This window comes from Cetorhinus maximus, chromosome 24, assembly GCF_964194155.1.
Source record: "Cetorhinus maximus chromosome 24, sCetMax3.hap1.1, whole genome shotgun sequence".
Classification (NCBI taxonomy): Eukaryota; Metazoa; Chordata; class Chondrichthyes; order Lamniformes; family Cetorhinidae; genus Cetorhinus; species Cetorhinus maximus.
Window position 1 is genome coordinate 15,370,822 of NC_135902.1, and position 24,952 is coordinate 15,395,773.

At 40.1% G+C, this 24,952-nt stretch overlaps 1 protein-coding gene across 1 annotated transcript; it reads left to right on the top strand.

Annotated features, from left to right (window-relative positions):
- The first annotated feature begins 905 nt into the window (after positions 1–905).
- Positions 906–21,222, top strand: fdxr (ferredoxin reductase). The gene is made up of 12 exons (XM_078570763.1): positions 906–1,050; positions 2,373–2,470; positions 4,372–4,467; positions 5,526–5,648; positions 5,948–6,061; positions 8,686–8,787; positions 9,346–9,453; positions 10,722–10,806; positions 16,554–16,753; positions 17,638–17,809; positions 19,856–20,029; positions 20,843–21,222. Exons 1-12 carry the CDS (start codon positions 966–968, stop codon positions 20,971–20,973), a joined length of 1,488 nt encoding a protein of 495 aa, XP_078426889.1. The 5' UTR covers positions 906–965; the 3' UTR covers positions 20,974–21,222.
- Positions 21,223–24,952: the final 3,730 nt, after the last annotated feature.

Here is a 24,952-nt window from a genome sequence, read left to right on the forward strand (position 1 = left end):
GGAAGCACCTTTAGAAGATTTTGCCATTACAGGAGAAGACAGATTTGGAACAGCAATAATAGGTGAACGAAACCCAGGAATTCCCAAGAAATAGTTAATAGGTGCTTCAGGTATGACCCGAAGTATCACTATGTGATGGATTACCCAAAGCAGAGGGGCCAGGACCTCAAAATGACACAAGGGCAATTAGGGATGGGCAATAAACACTGGCCTCACATTCCATGAACACATTTTTAAAAACAATTCTGAGTAGCAGGATAAAGATAATGATGAACCTGAACAAATAACACTTGTCACAAGGAGTTGGAATGGAAAGCTAGTCTCAGTAATGGTGACCACGGAACAATCATCGATTGTTGTGAAAACCCTTCAGGTTCACCAAAGACCTTTAGGGAAGGAAATCTGCCATCCTTACCTGGTCTGGCCTACATGTGACTCCAGACCTACAGCAATGTGGTTGGCTCTAAACTGCCCTCTGAAATGGTCCAGCAAAACACTCAGTTCAAGGGCAATTAGGGATGGGCAATAAATGCTGGTCTTGTTCGTGACACCCATATCCCGTTAACAAATTTTAAAAAATGCCCTCTGGTTATTGATCTCTCTACTAAGGGGAATCAGTCCTTCCTATCCACTCTATATGGACTCCCCATAATGTATACACCTCAATTAAATGTCCCCTCAGTCTCCTCAGCATTTAACTATGAAGACAGCTCTTGTGGTTGACAGGCCCTGGAAACGCTCCCAGCCAATCACAATTCGTGTTTCATAATCTTCCCTCCTCACTACCCAATAGAAATACATCTCTTATTCCAGCAGGTAGAGGCGGGGTTAGACTCAGGAAAAGCGCGTTCTGATTGGTGGGGGCTCTAAGCACCGCCTCCTCGCTGCACCATGTGATCTAGAGGCTGCTCTTTGACCTTTGCCTGGGGAATGACGGCTGGGAGAGGGGAGCAAGTGGCGGTGCAATGGGGATCTTGGGGCCAGTCGGTGCTCTTCTAGCGAGGATTTATCGCAGGGCGAGCGGCGGCGGCAGGAGCAGGGTCTTTTCCGGTGAGAGGCACCGCGGGCCAGTGACGGAGGCCTGAGGTCCCGCAGCAGAGGATGGACCTTTCGGGGGGGCGGGAGGATGAGGATCTGGGCGATAGCGAGGGCCGGTGAGGGTCTGGGGGAGGGTGGTGGAGGCGCGGAGGGTCTGGGGGAGGGTCTGGGGAAGGGTGGCGGAGGCGAGGAGGGTCTGGGGGAGGGTGGCGGAGGCGAGGAGGGTCTGGGGGAGGGTGGCGGAGGCGCGGAGGGTCTGGGGGAGGGTGGCGGAGGCGAGGAGGGTCTGGGGGAGGGTGGCGGAGGCGCGGAGGGTCTGGGGGAGGGTGGCGGAGGCGCGGAGGGTCTGGGGGAGGGTGGCGGAGGCGCGGAGGGTCTGGGGGAGGCACGGAGGGTCTGGGGGAGGCGCGGAGGGTCTGGGGGCGGCGCGGAGGGTCTGGGGGAGGGTAGTGGAGGCGTAGAGGGTCTGGGGGAGGCTGGTGGAGGCGCGGAGGGTCTGGGGGAGGGTAGTGGAGGCGCGGAGGGTTTGGGGGAGGCGTGGAGGGTCTGGGGGAGGAGGAGAAGGCGCGGAGGGTCTGAGGGAGGAGGAGAAGGCACGGAGGGTCTTGAAGGATAGGCATCATTCTCAGCCTCTGATGTTGTGACCTGTGCCCTTCGCTGTGACTTGCCTGTACTCTGGTTTAAAGTGTGTCTTTAATCCTAATTTTGTTTCGGCGGTTGACTTTGCTCAATCCTACAGGATTATCTAAAGTTTACAGGTCATGTTAGCATGGGCTCCATGCAAAAAGCCGCTGCTCTTGGGCTGCAGGTAGCACTCCATCCAAGACCTGGGTTAGGAACATTGGAATTGTTAGGGTGAGAGGTCGGTGTGATTGTGTTTGATGCCTAATTGCTAATGCAAACCAATACAAACTTCCATGCAGTAATTTTGGCATCATGATCTGCATTTTTTTTGTGAGCCTTGTTATCTGACGGATTACTGTCTGTTTTTCTGCCTCGTGTACATAAGGAAATGTACACTCCTCTTTTCTCTTTATAGGTGCTTATCCCATTTCCAGAATGTTTGTTTTCTTATCCTGTTTTGCTTAACAGTCAACAAGATGCTGATAGCAGATATATAGGAGAGTGGTCACATCCCTAAGAATGAATGAATGAGAACTGTAGTCTATTCCCTGTGCCTGCACAAGATATAAAGCAAATGTATTGATATTTTAATAAATAACATTGTTGTCCTTTTTTTAAACAATCTAACTTAAATCTAATTCTTGCAGTCCAAGTCAGTCTTGGATTCACTGACTTATTGTAATAACGTGTGTCTCATGTTTTCAATTTAGGAGTGCGAGGGTTGTCCTCAATAACATATCCTGAGCTTAAAGTTTGTATCATCGGTAGTGGTCCTGCCGGTTTCTACACTGCCCAGCACCTACTCAAGGTAATCTTATATAAAAGAAATTGTAGTGGTGAAAATTCACACACAGGAGCAATTGGGTGAAGATTGCTGCTATCAAGCATCTATTTTCAGTTTGACTAAACAAATGCTTAAAGATAACAGCAACTTGTATTTATATAGCACCTTTTAAAGATGTCTCAAGGTATTTCATAGGTTCATAAGTGATGGCAGGATTGTGAGTTAGGAGGCTCCTCTTGGGATCAAATGTGACACCAAGATTGTGAATGGTCTGGTTCAGCCTTGGTCAGGTGCCAGGGAGAGGGATGGAGTCGGCAGATGGGGATTATTTGTATCCAAATTTTTTTGCTTTCCCCAATTTATCACTGTTGACTTCTTCACACAAATGTGGTTCCGTGCTAATTGGAACACCATCACTCCCAAAAGGTTCTTGAGATTGGGGGTCAATTTAAAAAGTTAAAAACTTCAAAACTAAGGATGATAGCTCTTTGTTAGGTAATTGTTTTAGGAGATATTGAGCTGAGGCAATTGAATGAATACAGATCAGCTATGCAATATTTGAATGGTGGAACATGCTTGAGGAGCTAAATGGCCTACTCCTGTTCCTAAGCACGGGTTTAGGAAGTATTGTACGCAGGCTGCTGCCAGTGGCTCAGTTGTTGGTGCCTCACCTAATGTAGTACTGGACCCCACAGACTGGAAGGGTCCTTGGTTTTATCTGTGGTGTATGCAGAGTTGGAACTTGGAACTTGTCAGTTGGGTGTGTTAGGTTATGATTGGCCTTAGTGACCCAGACCTACCTGGGGTGCAGGCAGAGTAAAATCATCCAGAGTTGCTGCTCCTGGTTGCAAACTGATGAAAGTTTATGTTTATAAATGTTAGGGGAGGACAGGATCAGAACCCCAGTGTGAATAACATGCTGACATTTGCTGTCTTGGCTAACTTACATAACAGAAACTTGGGAGAGGTACAGATCAGCCATAGAATCATACCCCAGCAAGGTTTGGTGTGGTTTTAGAAGAGGAGGACCAACAGTTGGATGGGGACAATTTTCCCAAAAAAAACACAATTATACTTTGTGATTTTCAAGTGAAATGATGTGTGTTTGCTGCTTGTATTTTGTGCAGTGAGTGTTGAGAAACTGAAATTAATACTGTTTGGATGGACTTACAAACCATTAATATTGGTAATAGAGCCATTTACTGTTGGCCATTTTTATGAATTGAGGTACAATTATAATTAATATGGTCTCTTTTCCCAGTTATTTTTAGAGGATTATATGACCTCATTGGGTGAAACAGTTTGGAGAAGTTACCGTGACTTGTACTTTTGGGAAACTGAAATAACAACTACAGAAATGCATTTACTAATCCAGTGTAAAGTCTACATATAAACTCTGCTCCCTTACACTGGGCATAGTGCATCAGTTCCCTGATGACACTGGGCAAATATTCCTCCATGTATTATGTCTGCATAACAAAATTGTAAATGTGTTTGTAAAGAGCATGCTTACAGTTTTGTACATAAAATGCATAGAGCCAATCTCTTCCCTCACCCTTTTTTGGAGTCAAGGAAAGGGATGTTGAGATTCCTTGTTAGTTACTTTCAATGTAAATAGACCCCTGAAGCTCTCTCTGTCAACTCTGAGGAAAGACTTGGGAATTTCTGGTGATTATATCATTCATGATTTGGATGTGTTTAAAACTTGTATTTTGCTTTGTAAACTACAAATCCTGATTTATATAATCTAAGTAGTGGCAGGGTGGAAGTTGTACAATTTTTAACATTGTGTTTACACTTAGATTTTCTGTATTATTTATAGGCAGTTTGTTTCCACATAGTGGACCTTGAAATTTATATCTGTTCGGTAGAGAAGGGCAGTACACTGGTTTAAATGATTTGCTGTCTTTATTCTTGTGTTCCAGTACCATGAATTGGCTGTGGTTGACATTTATGAGAAGCTGCCAGTCCCATTTGGCCTTGTGAGATTTGGTGTTGCTCCTGACCATCCAGAAGTGAAGGTTAGTCCAGTCTCTAATCGGCGTTGGACAGAATCCAGCTGCCCGCCTTATTAGGTGTGGAAGGGGATTGAGCCATTTACAGAATTCAACTGCAATTTGTATATACTCGAACTAATGCCTAATGTCAAGTAGTCTATTAAACACAGGTTATTGAATGAAAAGATAAAAATAGATATGTAAAATTGCCCTAAACATAATTTCATAAATTGAAGTATTTTTGCACCCAAGTAGAATACACAGCTGTTACTGCTTATTTGGCGTAATTTAAGATAGTCTTTCCCTCATTTCAACTTTTCTTTCTAAAAGCAATTACAAAGAGCAGATGCTGGCACACCTTGTCACTTTTACTGAGGAAGTGCCCTTAATATGGCTTAATTGTAATGTTTCTATAATACATTTACTTGTTGATGTTGCAATTTTTGGAAAGGTGCAGTCCCTCCAAAGGAAGGCTAGAATAGATTGTTAAATTTATGTATCTACTCTCCATGCATAGCAGATATTTCTTAGTCTCACTTATAATATGTTGCAGGGTAAACCTTTTTACAAAGAGAAGTGGGTTATATCATTTGCACATTACATCTAGCTATGAGTAACGGCACAGGAAATCTTTCAGCGCTGAAAGCTTGAAGCTCATGGTTAAAACTCGCAGATGCTATCTACAAGGTTGTATGTACTGGTTTGCAGATGTCTCTGTTGACCTATAACATTTTAAGTAATAAAACAAATCTAAAGAACCTTTCAAGATTATTTGGAATTCACTTGGAATACGTAGTGCGGTAAGTTTCTCTATATTGACTGCAGGGGGGTCCGGTATTGTGAGGATGTGCCCACTGCATTACAGAAGAAAAGTATTTTGAGTTATTAATGAAGAGGTGGATATGGTTGAAATGAAACATTTTTGCTGTTCCCACCTCTGCTTGTGAAGTGTAAGGCAAAATGCACAAATAAAAAAAAAATCAGTCGTCATAACCTTAACACTAGCTCATGTTACATGAAATATCTCTTGTGTAATGCCCCCTTTGAGATATCAATGTGTTCATGATGTTTCCACTCCTCAGAATGTCATCAATGCGTTCACCCAGACGGCACATCATGATCGCTGCTCATTTTATGGCAATGTTACTGTTGGGAAGGATGTAAGCATAGAGGAGCTGAAACAGGCATACCATGCTTTGATATTGGTAAGAAATCATTAACTTTGTTAAATATTTCCCAGCCTCCAAACGTTTTGGCTATGCTAATCCTCAACACTGAGCCAAGAAACTCTATTGGAAATGTTAATTGATGGCCGATATTGTCTCCTTCATGGCCTGAACTTGATCCTTGGTGTACCTCTTTTGCTTTTATTTCTCTAGGTGCCAACTGTTGAACTTCAGTTATTAATTGTGTTCAATGTTGTGCAGTATTTCTACCAGCTGTTTTATCATATAAAGCCAAGCATTTTATTATAAGTCGATAACAAAACACTTTGTCGTCCCAGACCTATGGAGCTGAAGCTAATCGAACACTTGGCATTCCTGGGGAGAATCTACTGGGTGTCTATTCTGCAAGAACGTTTGTAGGCTGGTATAACGGTTTACCTGAAAACAGAAATGTAAGTCAACTCACAAGCTGCATTATATTTCAGAATGCTCTGAGATTCGCTCTTTAGGATAGTTTAAAGTTTTTTTGGGGGGTATTTTTCTGGTTCCCTTTTTTTTTGCTATCAAAATTGGTAGAAAGTGGTACTTAAAATTGGGGGAGAAAGCTATATAAAAATTTTGTTAAAAGATATCAAAATCCAAACCCCCCCCCCAACTGCTTTATTTAGAACAAAAAATACCATTAACTTATCCTCATCAGTTGCAATTATTGAGAAAATCTAACAATTGTGTTGATTCCGAAAGAAGGATCAACTTGACGGACATAATAGCCATTTCCTATTTCTAAGAATTCTAATAATTTAAATCAGTACTCCCCTTTGACTGTACCTGAACATTTTAGTACTCAATCAAACACAACTGTTTGTACCAAAAGCTGGAAAGCCATTGCACCCAGTACAAGTATTTTATTAATTTTGAAATAAATCCTAATTCAGTTTGTTGCCTAATATGCAGCAGATATATTTGTGTTATTTGGTCAGAAAAATAACACAGACCAACATGTCATAAGAACATACAAACTAGGAGCAGGAGTAGGCATTTCAGCCCCTCGAGCCTGCCCCACCACTCAATATGATCATGGCTGATCTCATTTCGGCCTCAACTCCCAGTTTCCCGCCTTCTCCCCATAACCCTTCAACCCGTCACTAATTAAAAACCTGTCTTTCTCCTTCTCCTTAAATTTATTCAGCGTCCCGGCATCCACTGCACTCTGAGGTGATGAATTCCACAGATTCACAACCCTTTGAGAAAAGTAATTCCTCCTCATCTCTGATTTAAATCTCCCACCGCTGAGCCTAAAACTATGGTCCCTCGTTCTAGAATGCCCCACAAGGGGAAACATCTGCTCCATGTCTACTTTGTCTATCCCCTTTAGTATCTTATATACCTCAATTAGATCTGCTGTCATCCTTCTCAACTCTAGCGAGTATAGGCCTAAATTGCTCAATCTCTCCTCATAAGACATGTCCCGCATCTCTGGAATCAATCTAATGAACCACCTCTGAACCGCCTGCAATGCAACTACATCCTTCCTCAAGTAAGGGGACTAAAACTGCATAGTACCCCAGGTGCTGTCTCAACAATGCCTTGTACAGTTGCAACAACACGTCCCTATTTTTATACTCTCTTCCTTTAGCAATAAATGCCAAAATTCCATTTGCCTTATTACCTGTATACTAGCTTTCAGCGATTCATGCACGAAGACACCCAGACCCCTCTGCACTGAAGCATTCTGAAGTTTCTCTCCATTTAAATAATAAGTCGCCCTTTTATTCTTCTGACCAAAATGAATAACCTCACACTTATCCACCTTAAACTCCATCTGCCAAATTTTGGCCCATTCACCTAACCTGTCCATATCCATTTGTAAATTTCTTATTTCTTCATTGCAACTTACTTTCCTACTTGCAACAATTTTGGTGTCATCTGCAAATTTAGCTATTGTACCTTCTATCCCTGAATCCAAAGTCATTAATATAGTTTGTAAATAGTTGGGGCCCAAGGACTGAAACCTGTGGCACCCCACTAGTTACAGCTTGTCATCCAGAAAAAGACCCATTTATCCCAACTCTGCTTTCTGTTGGTTAGCCAATCCTCTATCCAAGCTAATATATTACCCCTAACTCCGTGTGATCTTACCTTGTGTTAATAATCTTTTGTGCGGCACCTTGTCAAAGGCCTTCTGGAACTCCAGATAGACTGCATCTACAGGATCCCCATTATCCACTTTGCTTGTCACATCTTCAAAGAACTGTAGCAAATTAGTCAAACACGATTTTCTCTTCATAAAACCATGCTGACTCTGATGGATTGCATTTTGACTTTCCAAATGCTCCATTACTACTTCCTTAATAATGGATTCCAACAATTTCCCAATGACAGACGTTAATCTTGTCCTCGTTACATTTAATGTTTTCTAAGCATTATGAGTCCCATGAATGTACAGCAGTGACCTCTGCCAGAGTGCTATCTGGGGATGTGGAAAAGTACAAGGTAAACAGAATATTTATGACACTTTTATGTATAGAATTGCAGTATCTGTAGACATTGAAAAATGCATAAAGGTCATTAAAGAACTCAGCATTGATAGGGGCCATAAATAAAATAAATGAAATCGTTGGCTGTTTTAAATGTTTGAAGCTTTACTCTCAAAATAATTTATTGGAGAAATATGTAAGAGGAATAAAGCCATTGGAAAGGTTTTAACATTTTTTTTTCTTTCTTGTTTAGTTATTGTTGTTCCACCTGTAGTTTGTAAACTTGAAAGCCTTCACTTCTTTTTTGTTCAACCCTTCCATTATCCCTCTTTTGACCCAGAAACTCCTTCACTTTCTGTTACCTATTTCGACTGTGTACAGGAGGAATGCTGTTGAATTATAAGTTTGTCTTTGGAGTAAAAAATGGAGTCAGAAATTGGAAATGGCAAATTTGAGAAATCTAACTCTGTGCAAAGTTTTCTTTAGCCAGGAGTGTTATATGTTTCCAGTTAAAATGTTGGTTGTTGAGTGAGTATTTTTTAATGATTTTTGCCCTTCATATACAAGAAGCTTAAATCTTTTGGTATTTTCTTTTGTAGCTGGACCCTGAGTTGAGCAGTGAAACAGCAGTCATCTTGGGACATGGAAATGTGGCGTTGGATGTAGCCAGGATTCTCCTTTCTCCGATTGACTTGCTTAAGGTCTGTGAATTCCTGTTTTAAATTTTATCCAGCTTTTCATTCATAAATAATTTATTCCCATAATTGTCATCAAAATGCAGTGTTTTAAAGAGAATATTTAAATTCATTTGCACAATTTATACCTTCAAATGATCCAAAATACATAGAAGGAAATGGCCAGTCATGATTCTCTGGCCATTGTGGTTGGGGCAGGGTTGATGGATCTTTTCCTATCCATCAGTTTAGTATGTTTGTATAAATAACAAAAAAATAGGTAAATAGTAAAACTGACAGTAATTTGAGAAGAGGGGGAACGTTGGCAGGACGATAGGAACTTTTTTGTTTCTATAGTGTAAGTTGAGTAACTGGAAAATGCAAAACTGAGGGGTGACAGTGCCTCCGCTGGTGTGAAGATAAAATTGCAACAATTTGCATAGCTTCCATTATAAATATAGGCATTTATAATAGAATGTATTGAAATGATTTTTTTGTACAGTTAATGAATACTTACAAAGCTTTAGGGAAGTATCATCCACTTTCAGAATGATCTAATTATAATAGTTGGATATATATTTACAGAAAACTGATATCGCTGCACATGCTTTGGAGGCTATAGCAGCTAGTAAGGTAAAGCGGGTACTACTTGTTGGGAGAAGGGGACCTCTCCAGGTGGCGTTTACCATAAAGGTATGGTATTTATATAAACCTGCATCCATCCTCATTAGAGTATAAATACATGGTTTTGCCTTGTGTAAGCGTGCTGTTACTTTATGTCCGATACACCTATTTTTTGTATCGCTTCAGTTCACGATATTCTCTTCCAAGCACCTATCGTGGTTTCATAATCGAATTGTTTTTTTCTTTATCTGTGCTGCTATCTTGAACACTGAACCCATTTTGTTATATTTTGCAAGTTTCAATGTAATTGTTCACTTACACTAACAGGCCAGCTATACCACATTGTGTTTGTTGATGTAAAATATCTTTGACTCTGTGTCAATGCAAACTGTGACCCAAGTTCGAAAGCCTGCCTGCTGCACACTTGGGTGAGTGGTGTGGGACCGTTCCAGGAGGAGTTTGTGCATCCTTTGGGATTTACGCCTGTTGTGGTGGCAAAGCAACCTGTTGCAAACTTGTTTTTTTCAGGGGTGGGGGGCAATGGGAAATCCAGGGTAGTGCAGTGCTCCACACTGATCTACAGGTGACCCAAAATGTCTCGATTCATGTCCAAATTTCCAGACAGTTGATGGTTCAGAAGCTCTCCCTACGTTTAGGGCTGGGTTTTTTTTCACCAGTCAATCTTTAGGTTGGTTAAAAGCAAAATACTGTGGATGCTGGAAATCTGAAACAAAACAGAAACAAAATTTGCTGGAAAAACTCAGCAGGTCTGACAGCATCTGTGGAGAGAAAGACAGAGTTAACATTTTGAGTCCTTATGACTCTTCTTCAGATCTTTAGGTTGGATTGGAGTCATAATCTGACATAGATGAAGTTATATGCTGAAGACCAATAAACTTAACCAAATTTATTGAGGTGAAACTCATTATTCATTAACATTTTTCCTGTTGACTTGATTATGGATAGAGGGAATGAAAGTTCCCATAGATTTAATGTTTATTTAATTAGGACTTAGTGCACTTTTTCAGAAGGGCTTTTCAGTGAAGTGCTGTCAATTACCAGGCCTACATGCTGTCAACAATGAGCCATGGTCGAGTTTTTTAATTTGCCAATTTAGACAGTGATGTTAGTATGAGATTGCTAAAAATAAGATAAAGATTCAGTTTTTTTGATTGTGGAAGACATATTGTGTTTGCAGGATTTTTTTCTAAAACTAGAGTGACAAACTTGATTCTTTAAAAAAAATCTTGAAATTAATATTTTTTCATTTTTCATGGTAATGGGTGCATATACGATTGAGTGTAAAGTAAGTTTATTCTCTTATTTACCTCCAATAGGAGCTGCGTGAGATGATTAATTTGCCTGATACTCATCCATTGCTGCATCCCAGTGACTTTGAGGGGCTCAAACAGATTGTTAAAGGTGAGACTATGATCACTTATTTAGTAGCTGCTTTGCTAGTGATCTCATTCCCTCCCTAAATAAGTACATGAATAGACTTTCAAATAGCTGTAGTCTTGTTTAGGAAGGCCTCGTAGGTTTTATCTTTTTTTTGATTAAACTTTGCCCAAAACCCAAAAGCAAACCATTCCGCGGTTGTGTTATGATTTTTCCATGTTTTGTTATTTTTATAATGGATAATTCATCTTCAGAGCCCTGTTTTCTCATGGTCAATGAGATTTTCTCAAGGTCTGAAATTTGGGTTAGGTTATTAAATCATGTGATAAATGTCATGATTGCAAATGTTTTGATGTGAAGGTCAATAAAGTCTGGACTTCTTGGTTTCTGCCCAAATGTGATTTTTTTTGTAACGGACTGATATTAAGTTACTGCAAGTGAGAGCTTCACTGCCAGGGGTTGAAGCTCATTCTACTATTGAACACTAGGAGAATGAAGAATCCTCCAGATTTCCAGCGCGGATATCCCATTTTGACAGGAGTGCAGGCCGGAGAAGAAAAAAGTTCTTTATCGATGCAAATTCCTCCATGTCCCAAGAATCCCCAAAGCACTTAGTTAGGTAAAATGATTGTCTACCTTCACTGGGTTCATCACACAAGTCTTAAAGTCCATGAATTTGGCCCTTGGTTTTGAAAAAAGACTGGATCAAAAAAGAAACAATTTGCCCTAAAACTGCATTCTGTTTGATGCGTTGAAAATTTCACTAGCAGGTGACCTAACTTAAGCTATCACCATGTAGCATGCTTTCAATTGTACATTAATCTTTGGTAAATGTTAAGCACATGCACATGCTACCTACCCACGATGACTGTTTTCCTGACTGAACAAAATTTCGAAATAATAATGCTTGCAATACACGCCGTACACCCCGAGCACAATGAAACGAATACTCAAGACAAGCCGCGCATGCTTGCTGTGTGAGATAACGTACTTGCAATCCTTGCTTCTCTGTTTTGATTACATATTTGTTTGGTTTACGCAAGCTTGCAGTGAATGCTGCTGCCAATTCAAAATTATTTATTGGTCGAAATATTCATTTGTTTGCCATGAGTAGATTCCCGCAGTACTGTGAGATGGGGTTTGTGATTAGAAAATCAAACTGAATCAGGCTAGAGGGAACAATGACGAAAAGCAGGAGAGCGGGACTAATAGGAGTTGATGAAATTGAATTGGTGGAGCAGGATAGAGGTAATTCAGAAAAAATTGAGAATGGAGAAAGAAATGAGAATGAATAAAGTATGAACAAGAAGAGTGGGACAAATTGAAGTGGGATGGGGAAGGAGTGATGCAAATAGGATAGGGACAGGAGTAGCATAAATAAAATTAGGGGAGGGAGTGTGTTTATTAAAACAGGATGGGACTGAAAAGTCACTTGCGCACAAGGCTCTAAGTTACATTTTACAAGAAGCATTATTACTATTCTTTTCCTGCATTTATATGACTGTAATTATGCACATCAATGCATTTGACGTGGTTTGCACCTACACCTTGCACTCCCAGTGAACAATATTCATCAATGTCTGTCTACTTTTGATTCCGGTCAATCGCGCATTTTGTGGTTGGAGAGGGATTCTCTCATTCTACCTTCGGCCGTATGAGACAAGACAAAACAAAAATGCTGCTATATTTAATCAAATTTGGCTGAAATTTCCTCAAAGCGACAAAGCACATAAATTTCTTTGTAGGCACAGAAATTCAGGGCATATTTCTTATTTTTTTTCCAATCCCTCTTGAAATGAATTTAAGTTTTATACAATAATTAAACGTTCCAAATTCTTATTTGGAAGCAAAAAATGATTATCATATCGACTTGTATCAATTTATACTCTTATGGTATTCTGTAGTTAGCAGGAGATTTAAGAATAGTTAAGATTAAAATTCCCTTACTGTGAATAAAAGTTGGGGAGGTGTTGTTGAGGCAAGAGCAAGGCCTTGTGCAATACAGAGCCACTGTGGCGCAATATTGAACAATGGACTAGCTGAACCGCAGAGGCTGTACATAGAGCAAGCTGATTCATGAGCTCTTGTTTACACCATGCATAGTGAATGCATTCTTCACATTCGAGCATGCAGCTCTGTATATGTAGATAATTAGCAGAGGCCTGGGCGGCAACGATTGCTTGCCCAGGGTCGTTGTCATATCATGAAATGCAGGTGCACGGTATTGCTTGAATATTTGATGCAACATATTTCCAGATTAATTGGCTTAATTTTCCTCGTGTTCGTTTGGGTTTGAATTCTTCTAAATATAACAATGGGGAAATTTGGCATCAATCATAAATTAACTGCACCCAGAATACAGTCCGTGTGAGTGAATGCAAAGGAAACCAATATGCAGGTAATTTTGTGTAAAGTTCAACTTGACTCTGGACTTTGACAGTGCTCTGAAATCGTACATGAGTGAAACATTTGATCAATTTGGATATCTGTAGCAGTATTGTAGGGTCAGGATTGTCGAGCTTCTTTAAGAAAAAGACTGGAGCTGAAATTGGACTTACTTTAGACCCAACTAAGCCTACCACTTTTTTTTCACTTATTGTTTCATGGGATATGTGTGTTGCTGGCAAGGACCTGCATTTGTTGCTCATCCCTCTTTGCCATTTAACTGAGTGGCATGCTAGGCCATTTCAGAGAGGGTGATCAAGAGTTAATCATGTTGCTCTAGGCCTGGCCAGCTGATAGCAGATTTCCTTTCCTAAAGGACATTAGTGAACCAGATGGGTTTCTACAACAATCGATGGTAGTAACGGTGACCATGAAACTGAGTTGCTTTCTATTCCAGGTGTTATTTATTGAATTTAAATTCCACCAGCTGTTTTGGTGGGATTTGAACCCTTGTCCCTCAGAGCATTAGCCTGGCCCTCGGGATTACTACCCCAGTGACATTACCACAACACCACCATCTTCCCAGTCTGGGGCTGTGCTTGATAGTAATGCCTGTTCTTCTGTCCCAAATCCAGGCATCAAATCATTCCAAAGCTTTGCAGCAGCAGTTAAACACCTTTTTAAGAGTCATTCAGCATTTCTTCAAGTCAGTGGCACTTCACCTGGAGCTTTTTCTCTCAGATTATCAAACAGATGCACCAAAGACATTCTTCTTGTCTGAAGATCTCCCTCCCATGATGAGACCACCAGCCCCCTCTTGGTGCAGTGAGAGATTCAAATGGGTAATGAACATGCTTACGAATGTGCAGAGGCTCAAAGAGAGAGATTGTGAGGAGGTCCACCAGCAGTTCACACTTTTCATTAGCAGAATTCCTGTGTTTAACAAGGCCAAATTTTGCAAAGTTCGATCCTGGAAGGGATAGAGTTGATGTATTGAGTGCATAGCAGACCAAGCATACGCAAAGCTGCTTGAAGTTGTCAAGTTAATTCTTGTATTGTCACATGGCCAAGCTACTGTGGAAAGAGGATTTTCAGTTGGAGGTTGAAGCAAAAAACCTGGAAGGATAAATCCATTGTAGCACAATGCACAGTACATGATCATGTGAATTTTGAAGACGTGACCAATGTAAAAATTAGCAAAGACTACTTGCTTTGGCAGTATCTGCAAGAGCACACTATGAAGCACATTTAGAACAGAAAGTGGAGGAGAAATGAAGAAAAGAATGTGTAATGGAGAAAATTGCAGAACTTGAAGAAAAGAAACTACTTTCAAACAATGTAAATGTATTGATCATGTCAGCAAACAGTCTTAGCAAGAAGGCTGAGCATACTGGCAAGTTAACATTCGCCACAAATTGGAGCTCCTTGAAGAAAACCTCCCAAAGGAAACGAGGAATTAGACAAGTTGCAGCAAGAGCTAAATAACAAACAGCAAGAATTGAAAAAGCAATCTCATTTGATAAGAGTTATATTGAATTCATTGCAAAGGGGCTCAAGTCTTACCCGTTTATGACAATTTACCATCCAGCTTAAGTATTGGATTGAACTGTTGTCCTAACCTAAGACATTGGTATAGCACTGAAAAGGTGTAATCTACAGTAAACAGGGATAATTAACACAGTTGGTGTTTCTTATGTTATATTAAGTGCCAAGTAGATATACATCATTGTTTCTTCTATCTTTGTCTTGCATGTATGTCACTGGAAATAAGCATTTAAATGTTGTTTAAATGTCTGTTTGCCATGATTCCTTGAAAATGAAGACCTTGGCAAATGTAGATAGTTTATTTTGTTTGAACATAGTATCTCATTGCTATTTTGCAAGAGAATATTTTTGTACTTGACAATCCTTCGTATAGCATGATTCTGTACTGATTGCATAAGTGGAATTGACACATTTTGGCCAGGAGTAGCTTCCTTTCTTCTCTGAAAACCTCTAGTCATTAAAGAAGGAAGTTGGCCATTTCAAGTGCACAGGTACATTTTCTGACTATTCAAGAGATCATCTTGTCTTGAAAGAAGCAATATCATTTTTCTACAAAGTCACCCCTGGATGCCTGAATACATATGCCCTGAGAAAAGTCCTTTTTAAAGTGTAAAGTTTTATCTTTTGTAAAGTCCTTAAATTTCAGCATTCTGAGCTTGTGCACCTAACTGGACCAAGGTTTGTAAACTATCCCATGCTTCAATTTGAAGAAGAACAGAAGTGGTCTCCCAGTGTTCTGTCCAGCACTTATATCTTAAGCAGCGCCATCAAACCAGATTTTCTTACTTGCTCAGCAGGTCTGACAGCATCTGCGGAGAGGAATACAGTTGACGTTTTGAATCCGTATGACTCTTCATCGTTCTGACTCAAAACGTCAACTGTATTCCTCTCTGCAGATGCTGTCAGACCTGCTGAGTTTTTCCAGGTATTTTTGTTTCAGATTTCCAGCATCCACAATATTTTGCTTTTATCTTACTTGCTGTTTATGGGACATTGTGTGTAAATTAGCTGCAGTTTGCATATCTAACAGTGACTACACCTCAGATGTAACTCATTGTATGATGCTTTTGGAATGTTCAAAAAGGTGCTATATAAATTAAAGTTCTCTCATTGCAGAAATTGTTTGTTTATATAATAATGTAAGTCAACAAATGCAGAAATCTTAATGACCAACAGACAGAGAAACCCAACTTCACAGACTAGTTAGAAACTCCTCATGCACCTTTAAGACTTCTAACCTAATTAGAAACCTGTGCCTTAAGCTGACGACCCTATCAAGTGCTCTGGAGTTCCTTTTAAAATAAGTTTGACATCCTAGTTCTAATCCAACATAGAACCTGATCAGATCTAAAATTATCCTTTCCTTTGGGAAACTCAGTTGCAAATCTGGAATCTCTTTCTGTTTTTCCTTTTCACGTTGCCTAAAATCCTGTGCTTTAGATAGCTTGGCTTTGGGGGTAACGCTCCCTGTAGGCTGCATCTGTATGTGGCCTCATAGCAACCCAGAAGGTACAGCACTGGTCACTTGCAAATTGTCCCCTTTATGATGTCACTCGTGCATGGCCATGCAAAAGAATCTAAAGGCACCAAGCATTTAAATAAGCAAGCTGTACACAATGAGAAGTTTAGAGGGGGCATTATTTGGGATTACCAAATGAAGTGTTACATTTATAGCTCTAAATGATCATCAAACAGCTCTTCTGCCTAGAAAGTGGTGGTTAAAAGATCCAAAGAGGGACCTAACCTTTAACCGGTCCTTGCCTTCCCTTTGCTTTTTTAACCATAAAGAAAACATTAAACCTAAATATCTTTACTAAATTCTGCTATCTGTTACTTTCCAGACTTGCCAAGGCCAAGGAAGCGGCTGTCGGAGCTCATGATAAAAGCTGCTCTTGAAAAGTCTCCTGCGAAAGAAGCTGAGCGCCAAGCAGCAGCCAGTAAAGAATGGGGCCTTCAGTTCTTGCGGAGCCCCTTGGAGGTGATACCCAGTAATGATGGCAAACGGGTGGCTGGGATTCGGCTGTCTGTTAACAAACTGGAGGTAGATACTGCTTGGCATTCTGTGTGTACTGTATCTGTGATGCATCCATGATTACCAGAACCTTTATTTTATCAGGTGTGAGGCTAGGGTTCAAAATTTATTTGGTGCATTGGGATTGGAGGGTAGACGTGAAAATGAACACTACAGCTAGTACATTTGTATTTGTGTGATTCTTACCATGCTACTGTATCTCTGCTTTCTTCCATTCTGGCCTCTTTTTTGTATTCGTGAGTGCTGCTCCTTTGGCCAAGCCTTCAACTGCTTAGATCCTAAGCTTTGGAATTCCCTTCTTAAATCTCTACACGCCTCCCCCCACTTCTTCCTCCCCCCTTCTTCCTTCCCCCCCCCACCACCCTCTAAAATGCTCATTAAAACCTACCTCTTTGACTAAGCTTTTGGTGACAAGTCCTCATAAGAACTTAAGAAATAGGAGTAGGCCATTTGGCCCTTGAGCCTGCGCTGCTATTCAAGATCATGGCTAATTTTTTTTCTCTAAATTCTCCCTGGGCTGTGAACATTGTTAACAAGGCGAGCATTTGTTGCCCATCCTTAATTGCCCTTGAACATGGAGATGAGCTGCCATCTCAGCTCTATCTTTATACGCTGTCTCCATACCCCTTAATTCCCTTAGTACCCAAAAATGATGACCTACTGTGACTCGGTGTCAACTGTAATTGGGTAATATTTCTGTGAATTGCCGTGGGAAATTTTACTATGTTAAATACACTAAATAACTTCAAGTTGTTAAATGTTAATTTAAATGCTGCTTATTTTGTTTGATCTTTTTGTAACTGAGTACTTTTATGCATCATCTTCTATATTGGAAGACAACTGAGTTTGTATGTGTTTGGCTTGACTACTGGAGAACTTTTCCTTTCTCTGAGGGTTTAGGAGAGTCTGCAAAGTCCGTTCAGACAGAAGACATTGAAGATTTGGAGTGTGGATTAGTGCTGAGCAGCATTGGCTACAAAAGCCATCCCATTGACCCCTCTGTTCCATTTGATGAGCAGCAAGGGATTATCCCAAATAATTTGGGACGGGTCCTGCATGCACCAGGTTAGTTGGTAGCAATACAGAGCTCACTCATAAATGACCATCCATCAGCATCTGTAGAGAGAAACATCGGGCTGGCATTTCAGGTATGGACCTGTTGTCCGAACCAGCGATCAGACAGGAAACCTTCACATTAAACATCAAACCACTTTACTCTTCACAGATGCTGAAGGATCTTCTGTGTATTTTCAACATTTCCAGTTCACTATCTCCAAAAATGGACCTATCTCTTTGCATTGTATTGGGTTGTTTTAATTGTTGTGAGCAAGTTTTACATGGATTTAATGCTTTGCCTATCCCTGCTGTGATGCTTTACATCAGAGAGCGTATTCACACATAACATTACTTATTGCAACAAATGGGCTGCTGTGCATTTCTGTTAATACAATTTTTTTCCTCTTTCCCTGGCCCCCCCACCCCCGTCTAATTCTGAACAAGCTTAAAATTAGACTAAAGCTCTGTGGTTCCCTATTGTGTTTGTACCCACTTCTGATTTATAGTGAAGAAATTCAGCTGCAGAACCTTGTAGGTTGTTTTGTAAGGGCAAGTCATATCCTCAAGGATTTGCTGTCATTTCTCTAGGTTAAAGAACTAATCGTATCGTACAAATCAAGGTCAGTTTGGTAATTGGAGGCCTGCCGTTTCTGACTTTATAAAATTCACGGCCCTGGGTACCACTTTGCAGCTCATGGCACTGAGGGGATGCAGGAAATGTAATTTTTTTTTTGCAGTGACTCAGGTTGAAGGTCACTCTATTGTTACACCAGCAACAAAAATGAAAAACTCATCCAGTTATTTATAATGTTAGCTTTCACTTTGGCATGAACTTCAATTAATTGGCAGCTTGAAAACCTGTGATGGAGGAAGTTGCAATGTTTGAAAATATGACAAAAGTATACTCAACAAGCAGGGGCCAAGCACCACCAAGAAGCCAGTCAGGAGGTTACTGACTTTGAGCAGATGTTAATGTTAGCTTTCACAAGTACCTTGTGCTGTGCATCTAAATGTTGACTGGTTTACAATCTTTATTAGACATTATCGACAATTTTTTAAGATTATCTCATCAGAACATAGTGCACTGTATCCTTTTCACAACATTCATTGATTTTTAAATAAACGTCATGTAAACTTTAACACTTGTGCTACAACTGCTGAAGGTTGAATATTGAGACCTTTATTTTAAATTCTGTCAAATTCAGGATAGTGTGGCTAAGTGAACTTGCAACAAGCATTGAGCACTTCATGATGAATGCAACCTTAATTGTTTTACTTCCATTCTAACATTACTTAGACTTTGTAGTGCATGAACTTTATATATTAGCGTAGTGCTTATATTGCTGAACTAGCAATGCAAAGATTTTTTTCTCAAAATTCAAACCCCACCATGGCTGTTTTAGAATTCGAATTTTGTTTTTTTCCAAAAATAATCAGGAGATCAAAAGCTGGAATTTGTAAAATAACCCTGAAGATGTTAAATTGTCATTGTAATAAAAAACAACAACAAGCCTGTCTCACTGACCTTGCAGGAAAGGAAACCTGTCATCCTTATTTTGTCTGGCTTATATGTGACTTCAGCCCAAAGCCATTGTGGTTAATTCTTAACTGCTGCATACTGAATTGACCTAGCATCCCACTCCGTTGTATTAAGGAGGTGGCACACCACCTTAGGACAATTAGGGATGAACAGTGAACAATGGCAGCAACACCCACCTCCTGAGATTGAATTATAGTGGATTTTGCACAATGGCACGTTATGCAGGTAGATATTTGCCAGGTAAATGAATTGGAAATGTCACTGGATGTAATTCAGAAGTACCAAATGGGCTTTGTTTAAGAAGGAAAATGTACCATTGAATCTCTCTTAATCAGGTGAGGTTTGAGTAGCAACCTAGTTTATTATTGAGACAATGGCAAGACACTGGAAAAGCCTGGAAATTATATACTTCTAACATGTACTTGGACAGGTGTGAAATAATTCTGGAAGGATTGGGTGTTATGTTATTTCATTGCAGTGTTTTTTCATTATCTTTGCCCTTCCAATCTTCTCAGGCCTTTACTGCAGTGGCTGGGTGAAAAGGGGACCAACGGGGGTTATTGTAACCACGATGCACGATGGCTTTGAAACGGCTGAGTCGGTGCTGGAGGATGTACGGTTAGGATTACTGGATGTGTCTGCTTCAAAAGGAGGATATAAAGCAGTGGAGGTTTTGCTTAAACAAAGAGGTGTGTAGTTTAAAACACCATTCTTCACAATGTGTTGAGCAATTCCAAAAGATCTTCCTCTAATTGTGGCCACGATTTATGGAAATGTCTTCTTTCTGTGATATATATAACTCAATTTCTGAACAGCAGCGTGCACGCAGAGACATAATCTCAATTTTTGTTCTGCACTTCGGGGGAGAATAGGATTAATTTGGATTTTTTTTTGCATAATCTTGGTATCATTTGAACCAAAGTGTGGATGCACCAACTAGAGATATGGGAAGAAAAGCCACATGATTTGAGAAACCTTATCTCCTAAAGACACAGTTGCCCAGAGTTAAAGCATGATACCAGTAGGGTAGTTATTCTTGCCTCTAGTCAGAAAGTTGTGGGTTCACTCCAGGATTTGCACACCTAAGGTGACAGACTAGTATGGTGCTGAGGGAATGAGGCAGCATTAGAAGGACTTTCCCTTTAAATGAGAGGCCAAACCGAGGCCCCAAATCTCTGTTCTGGTGATTCAGGAAGATATTAGGGAGTTCATGAGATTGCTTGAAGAGCAGGGAGTTCTGTTGTCCGGGTTATCTTTTCTCCCTCAACTACAAGCACTTGATTGGTTATTCAATTCATAGCTATTTGTGTGATCCTACAATGTGCAAAATTGGACCCCTCTTTGATTATATGTGAAGTGCCCTTTAAAATTCATTTTACTTTCTTTGGCATATTCTGCTGTTTTATAAAGTTAAGAGCATAATACTAAATTATTTTACATTTGCATACTACTGTACAGATTTTTAAAAAGATTTTTATAAAAGTGTATATATCTGGTTTTAGGTATACGCCCAGTTTCATTTTCTGGATGGGAAAAGATTAATGGTGTTGAAGTGGCAAATGGAGAAGAAGCAGGCAAGCCCAGGGAGAAACTGCTTGATGTGCAAGAGATGATAGAGGTGGCCAATCAATGAAGATGTCCACACTTGAGAGTAAAGGTTGTACAGATTAGATGTGTCCTACCTCAGAGACCACTCAGTGCTTGGTTCAATGCAAAACAGTTCCTCAGTTTGTTGTTCTTGGATTAAAGAGGCAGGATCACTAAGATTAACATGAATGAGCAAGTCCAATTGGTCCATCGTGGGTCATCTTCATAAAAGAGACTACTGTTCCCTTCTTTGTGAATCACAATATCTAACTGATTCTTAAATGAGTTAAATTTTTGTCTTCGCAACTTTAAGATCATTCCCTGCATGAAGAATTTAAGTTGTCCGTCTTTAAATTTGAGTTTCATCAGTGTGGAACTATGCCCACTTTCCTTTATTTTACATAATGTTTATTTTGAAGTGTTATCACTAACTTGCTGTTTCTGTGTGCTACTTATTATCTTGAGCATCTTTTAAAAGGTTTCCTCTCTGGGTTGAAGAGCCCAAGTTTCTTCAGCTTTTCCTCGATAAGAGCCACTTTATTCATGATTTTCACAGCATAAAAGCATTGAGTTGTAGAATATGATCCCTAAAAGCACCAGCAAAAATCCTGGCAATAAAATATTATAGTCACTGTAAATCAATGGGGCCTGCTCATAACTGTCATCTTGCACTAGAACCTGCACTGTCCTCGTGGCTTGAATGCTTTCCTTGTGTTTTGGTGTAAAAGCCTGGGCATGCCATTTAAGGTGTGGTCTAGGTAGAGCACTATTATTTCAGCATGGCATCCTCTTGACATTCTGATTTAGCACCATAATTCAATGTTCCATTTGCTTTATTGGTTACTGCTCCAGAGTGACTGGACATGAGTACTGAATTTGCTAACAACCCTGGATCTTTCAATTTCACCTGTAACTATTCTGACACTATTGAAACAGTGTACATGTCATCCATTTTATTAAAATGGTTGTACCTCTCAGTCCATTTCATCTACCTCTGTTTCACCCACTAACCCTTCATCTAGCTCATTTTGGTGGCCCTTGGCTGCCTCGTTAGGCTTGACTTGTTTCTCTCCTTTTTTTGGTCAGATTGTATTGGGCTCGAGTCCAAGACATTGTTGTAAATAAGGAACAGTACGGACCACAATACAAGGCAGGTCCATTCTTCTCCATTCCACTCTCTCTTTCCCCCCCCCACTCAAACACCTCCCTGAGCCAATGAAGCACAATTTGATAATAAGACTGGATTTTTTTCTCATACCCCTTCTTAATTTACACCCTGGTTTTCTTCAACCTTTAAACAAAAACCTTTTGCAGCTGACGTTGGATGAATGTTATTTTTTAAAATCTGTCTGTAGGGGAGCTCCAAATGAACAACACAGCTAGACAGCCATGAAAAACATATGTTTGTGTGTTTACTACTTTGTCCCATCCTAATCCACACCCATTCAAATATAGTTCAGCTTTGAGATATTACCACAGATGATGGAGGTCTTTCCACCTATTTAACCAATCTTTCCATAGAAACCTTCAGGCTTCCTCTATCACAACCAATCATCTCTTCATAGCCAGTCGGCTCTTCAATGATTACCACATTTTCGCCTCTCTTCCTTTATTCAGAAGAGTATTATGAGTATTTATCACTTTGTGCAAAGAAGTGCTTCCTGATATCTGTCCCAGACTTAACCTTTTACTATTTTAGTATTCATGTTCTCATGTCTTGCATTTGTGATTAGATCAGTGGGAGCTGCTCATAGTTCAATCATTTTGCACTAATCTCCGTGCTCTTCCTGTGCTGGGCCTTCAGTGTTTTCTTCATGTCTTGGTGAACAAATCTTTATTCACTTATGACCTTTCATCTCTCATAAGGTCCTCTCATTCATTCATGTGAAGGTTTTTCTGATCTTTCCTCACAACTAGGGAGTTTACTCCTTGAAGTGGAATGTTTATGCACCTTCTGTTGGACACTAGAGGCGGGATTTTCTGCACCCGCCTGCTGCCGTGATCTTCCGGCCTCGCTGGAAGTGAATGGACTTCTGGCTGGGGCGGGTCCCGCCTGCAATGGGGTCGGAAAATCCTGGCCTAGGAGTGGGATCAAGAAAAATTGCAACAGATCACAGGACTTGAAACAATAAATAAGCGTGGAGGGGACTGGATAAGGAGCTGCATGCACGAGTGACTCACCCAGCGATTTGTTTTTGTTTTGTTCAGCCGACTGTTATGACCGATGCAGTCGGTACAGCTGAGTTATTTAAAAATCCTAGAGGGAAACTTCAAACAACTGTCATAACCTATAATTTTAAGTGTTATGTTTGCGATGCGACTCTATAAATTCAGGAATCAGACCATCAGTTCTCGAGGTTTTACATTAAACTAAAGGAAACATTATACATGGCTACAAGTTACTACCATCATAACTTGTAACAAATTCCCAAACTAATCTTCATTAAGGCAACAGCAACCCATAGTCTTAACCAGACACCAGGCAAATCATTTTCACCGTACGAATTCAAAAATGATGTGGTTTTCACTTTGGTTCCTGTGGAGCCAGTTGGAGGCTTACAGCTGCCTTTTGATCTCACATTGCCTCTGCTCTGCACACCCGAAAACTGCTGAAGTTATACCTACCACTGCCCATTGAATGTTAATTCTCATTGTATCAACAACCTCTGAACTAAACCCCTCTAACAATAAAATGCCTTTCATAGTACCAATTTTATTAGTAATATAAACATATTGCTTGGTATCTGCTAGATAGGTGTCAGTTCCCCCCCCGCCCCACTTCTTGAATGCTGTATTCAAAAAATGGAAATGCATGCTATCTCTCTTACATATCAAAACTAGTACACATCATAGCATCCAGACTAGCTGGCTTTAATCCGATTAAGACACACCCACAGACTAAACCTTCATTTTAAAAGAATAATATTTTCCAATAATATATACATTAATAGCTTCATGACACCGACCAGAACTCAGAACTAACTCATCCCAGATTAGCTGGGAAATATTTAATAAGGAAATAATGTCATCCAATTTGTGCATCCTACTGTATTTAGTATGCATGGTCAATGTAAAATCCAGTTTACAGTAGGGAAACATAGTTTTGCATGTTACTGTTGTGCTTTTAATCTAAATTTATTGGAACTAAATTATACCAATCAGATTTATAGGCTGTATTTGAGGAATCCACCCAAGTGTGCTGGTAGAGATGTGGTGGAATAAATATGTTGTTAGTTATTCCTCAGTTCAGCATTATTTGATAAAAGGTTATCCTGCAAAGCCTGTAATTGCTAGTTAGACCTATAGGGGTCAAACAACAATTTTGCTTAAAATTCTAGCAATTGTAAACATCTTGTGAAATTGTGGAAAAAATTGTGGATTTTTTCAGTGAGATTGCAATTTGTTAAAGTTAAAATTGAAACTACTGCACTCAAGATTGGAAGCTACTTGATTAGCAAGTTGCAGATCAGTGATATAGATTGTAAGCTTTTGCATTAACCTCAGAAGGTTTCCTGCACCCTTGACAGTTGACCTTGGCAAATCCAGCAATTTAGCATTGAGCTTGCTGCTAGTTGTGGCATCAAGTTGTGTGCTGGGGACTTGCCTGAAGTGTCGCTCTTAAGGCGGAAATGAAAGCAATTTTAAAAAGTTGAAAAGTTCCTCCACAGATTAGTAGCATTCCAATTAAACCCCAAGATAAATGGCCAATATAGACTTTGGGAAGAATTTTCCCGCCAGTGAGCGGGGGGCGGGGCCCGCTAGCCGACGCGTGGTGACGTTGGGCGTGCATCCCGTCATCACCGTGTGTCATTTAGATTTTCAGTTCGGCACGCGCCCGCCGAACTGTCAAAGGCCTATTAAGGCCATTTAAAACCTAATTAATTCAATTCACTGAACTGCCCATCCAACCTTAAGGTTGGCGGGCAGGCAAAGAGCCCAGGCGGCCTTCGCATTTTTCATGAAACCTCATCCACGGGTGGGGACATGTTTTAAAAGCGTTAAAAAACCTTTATTTAAAACTTTAG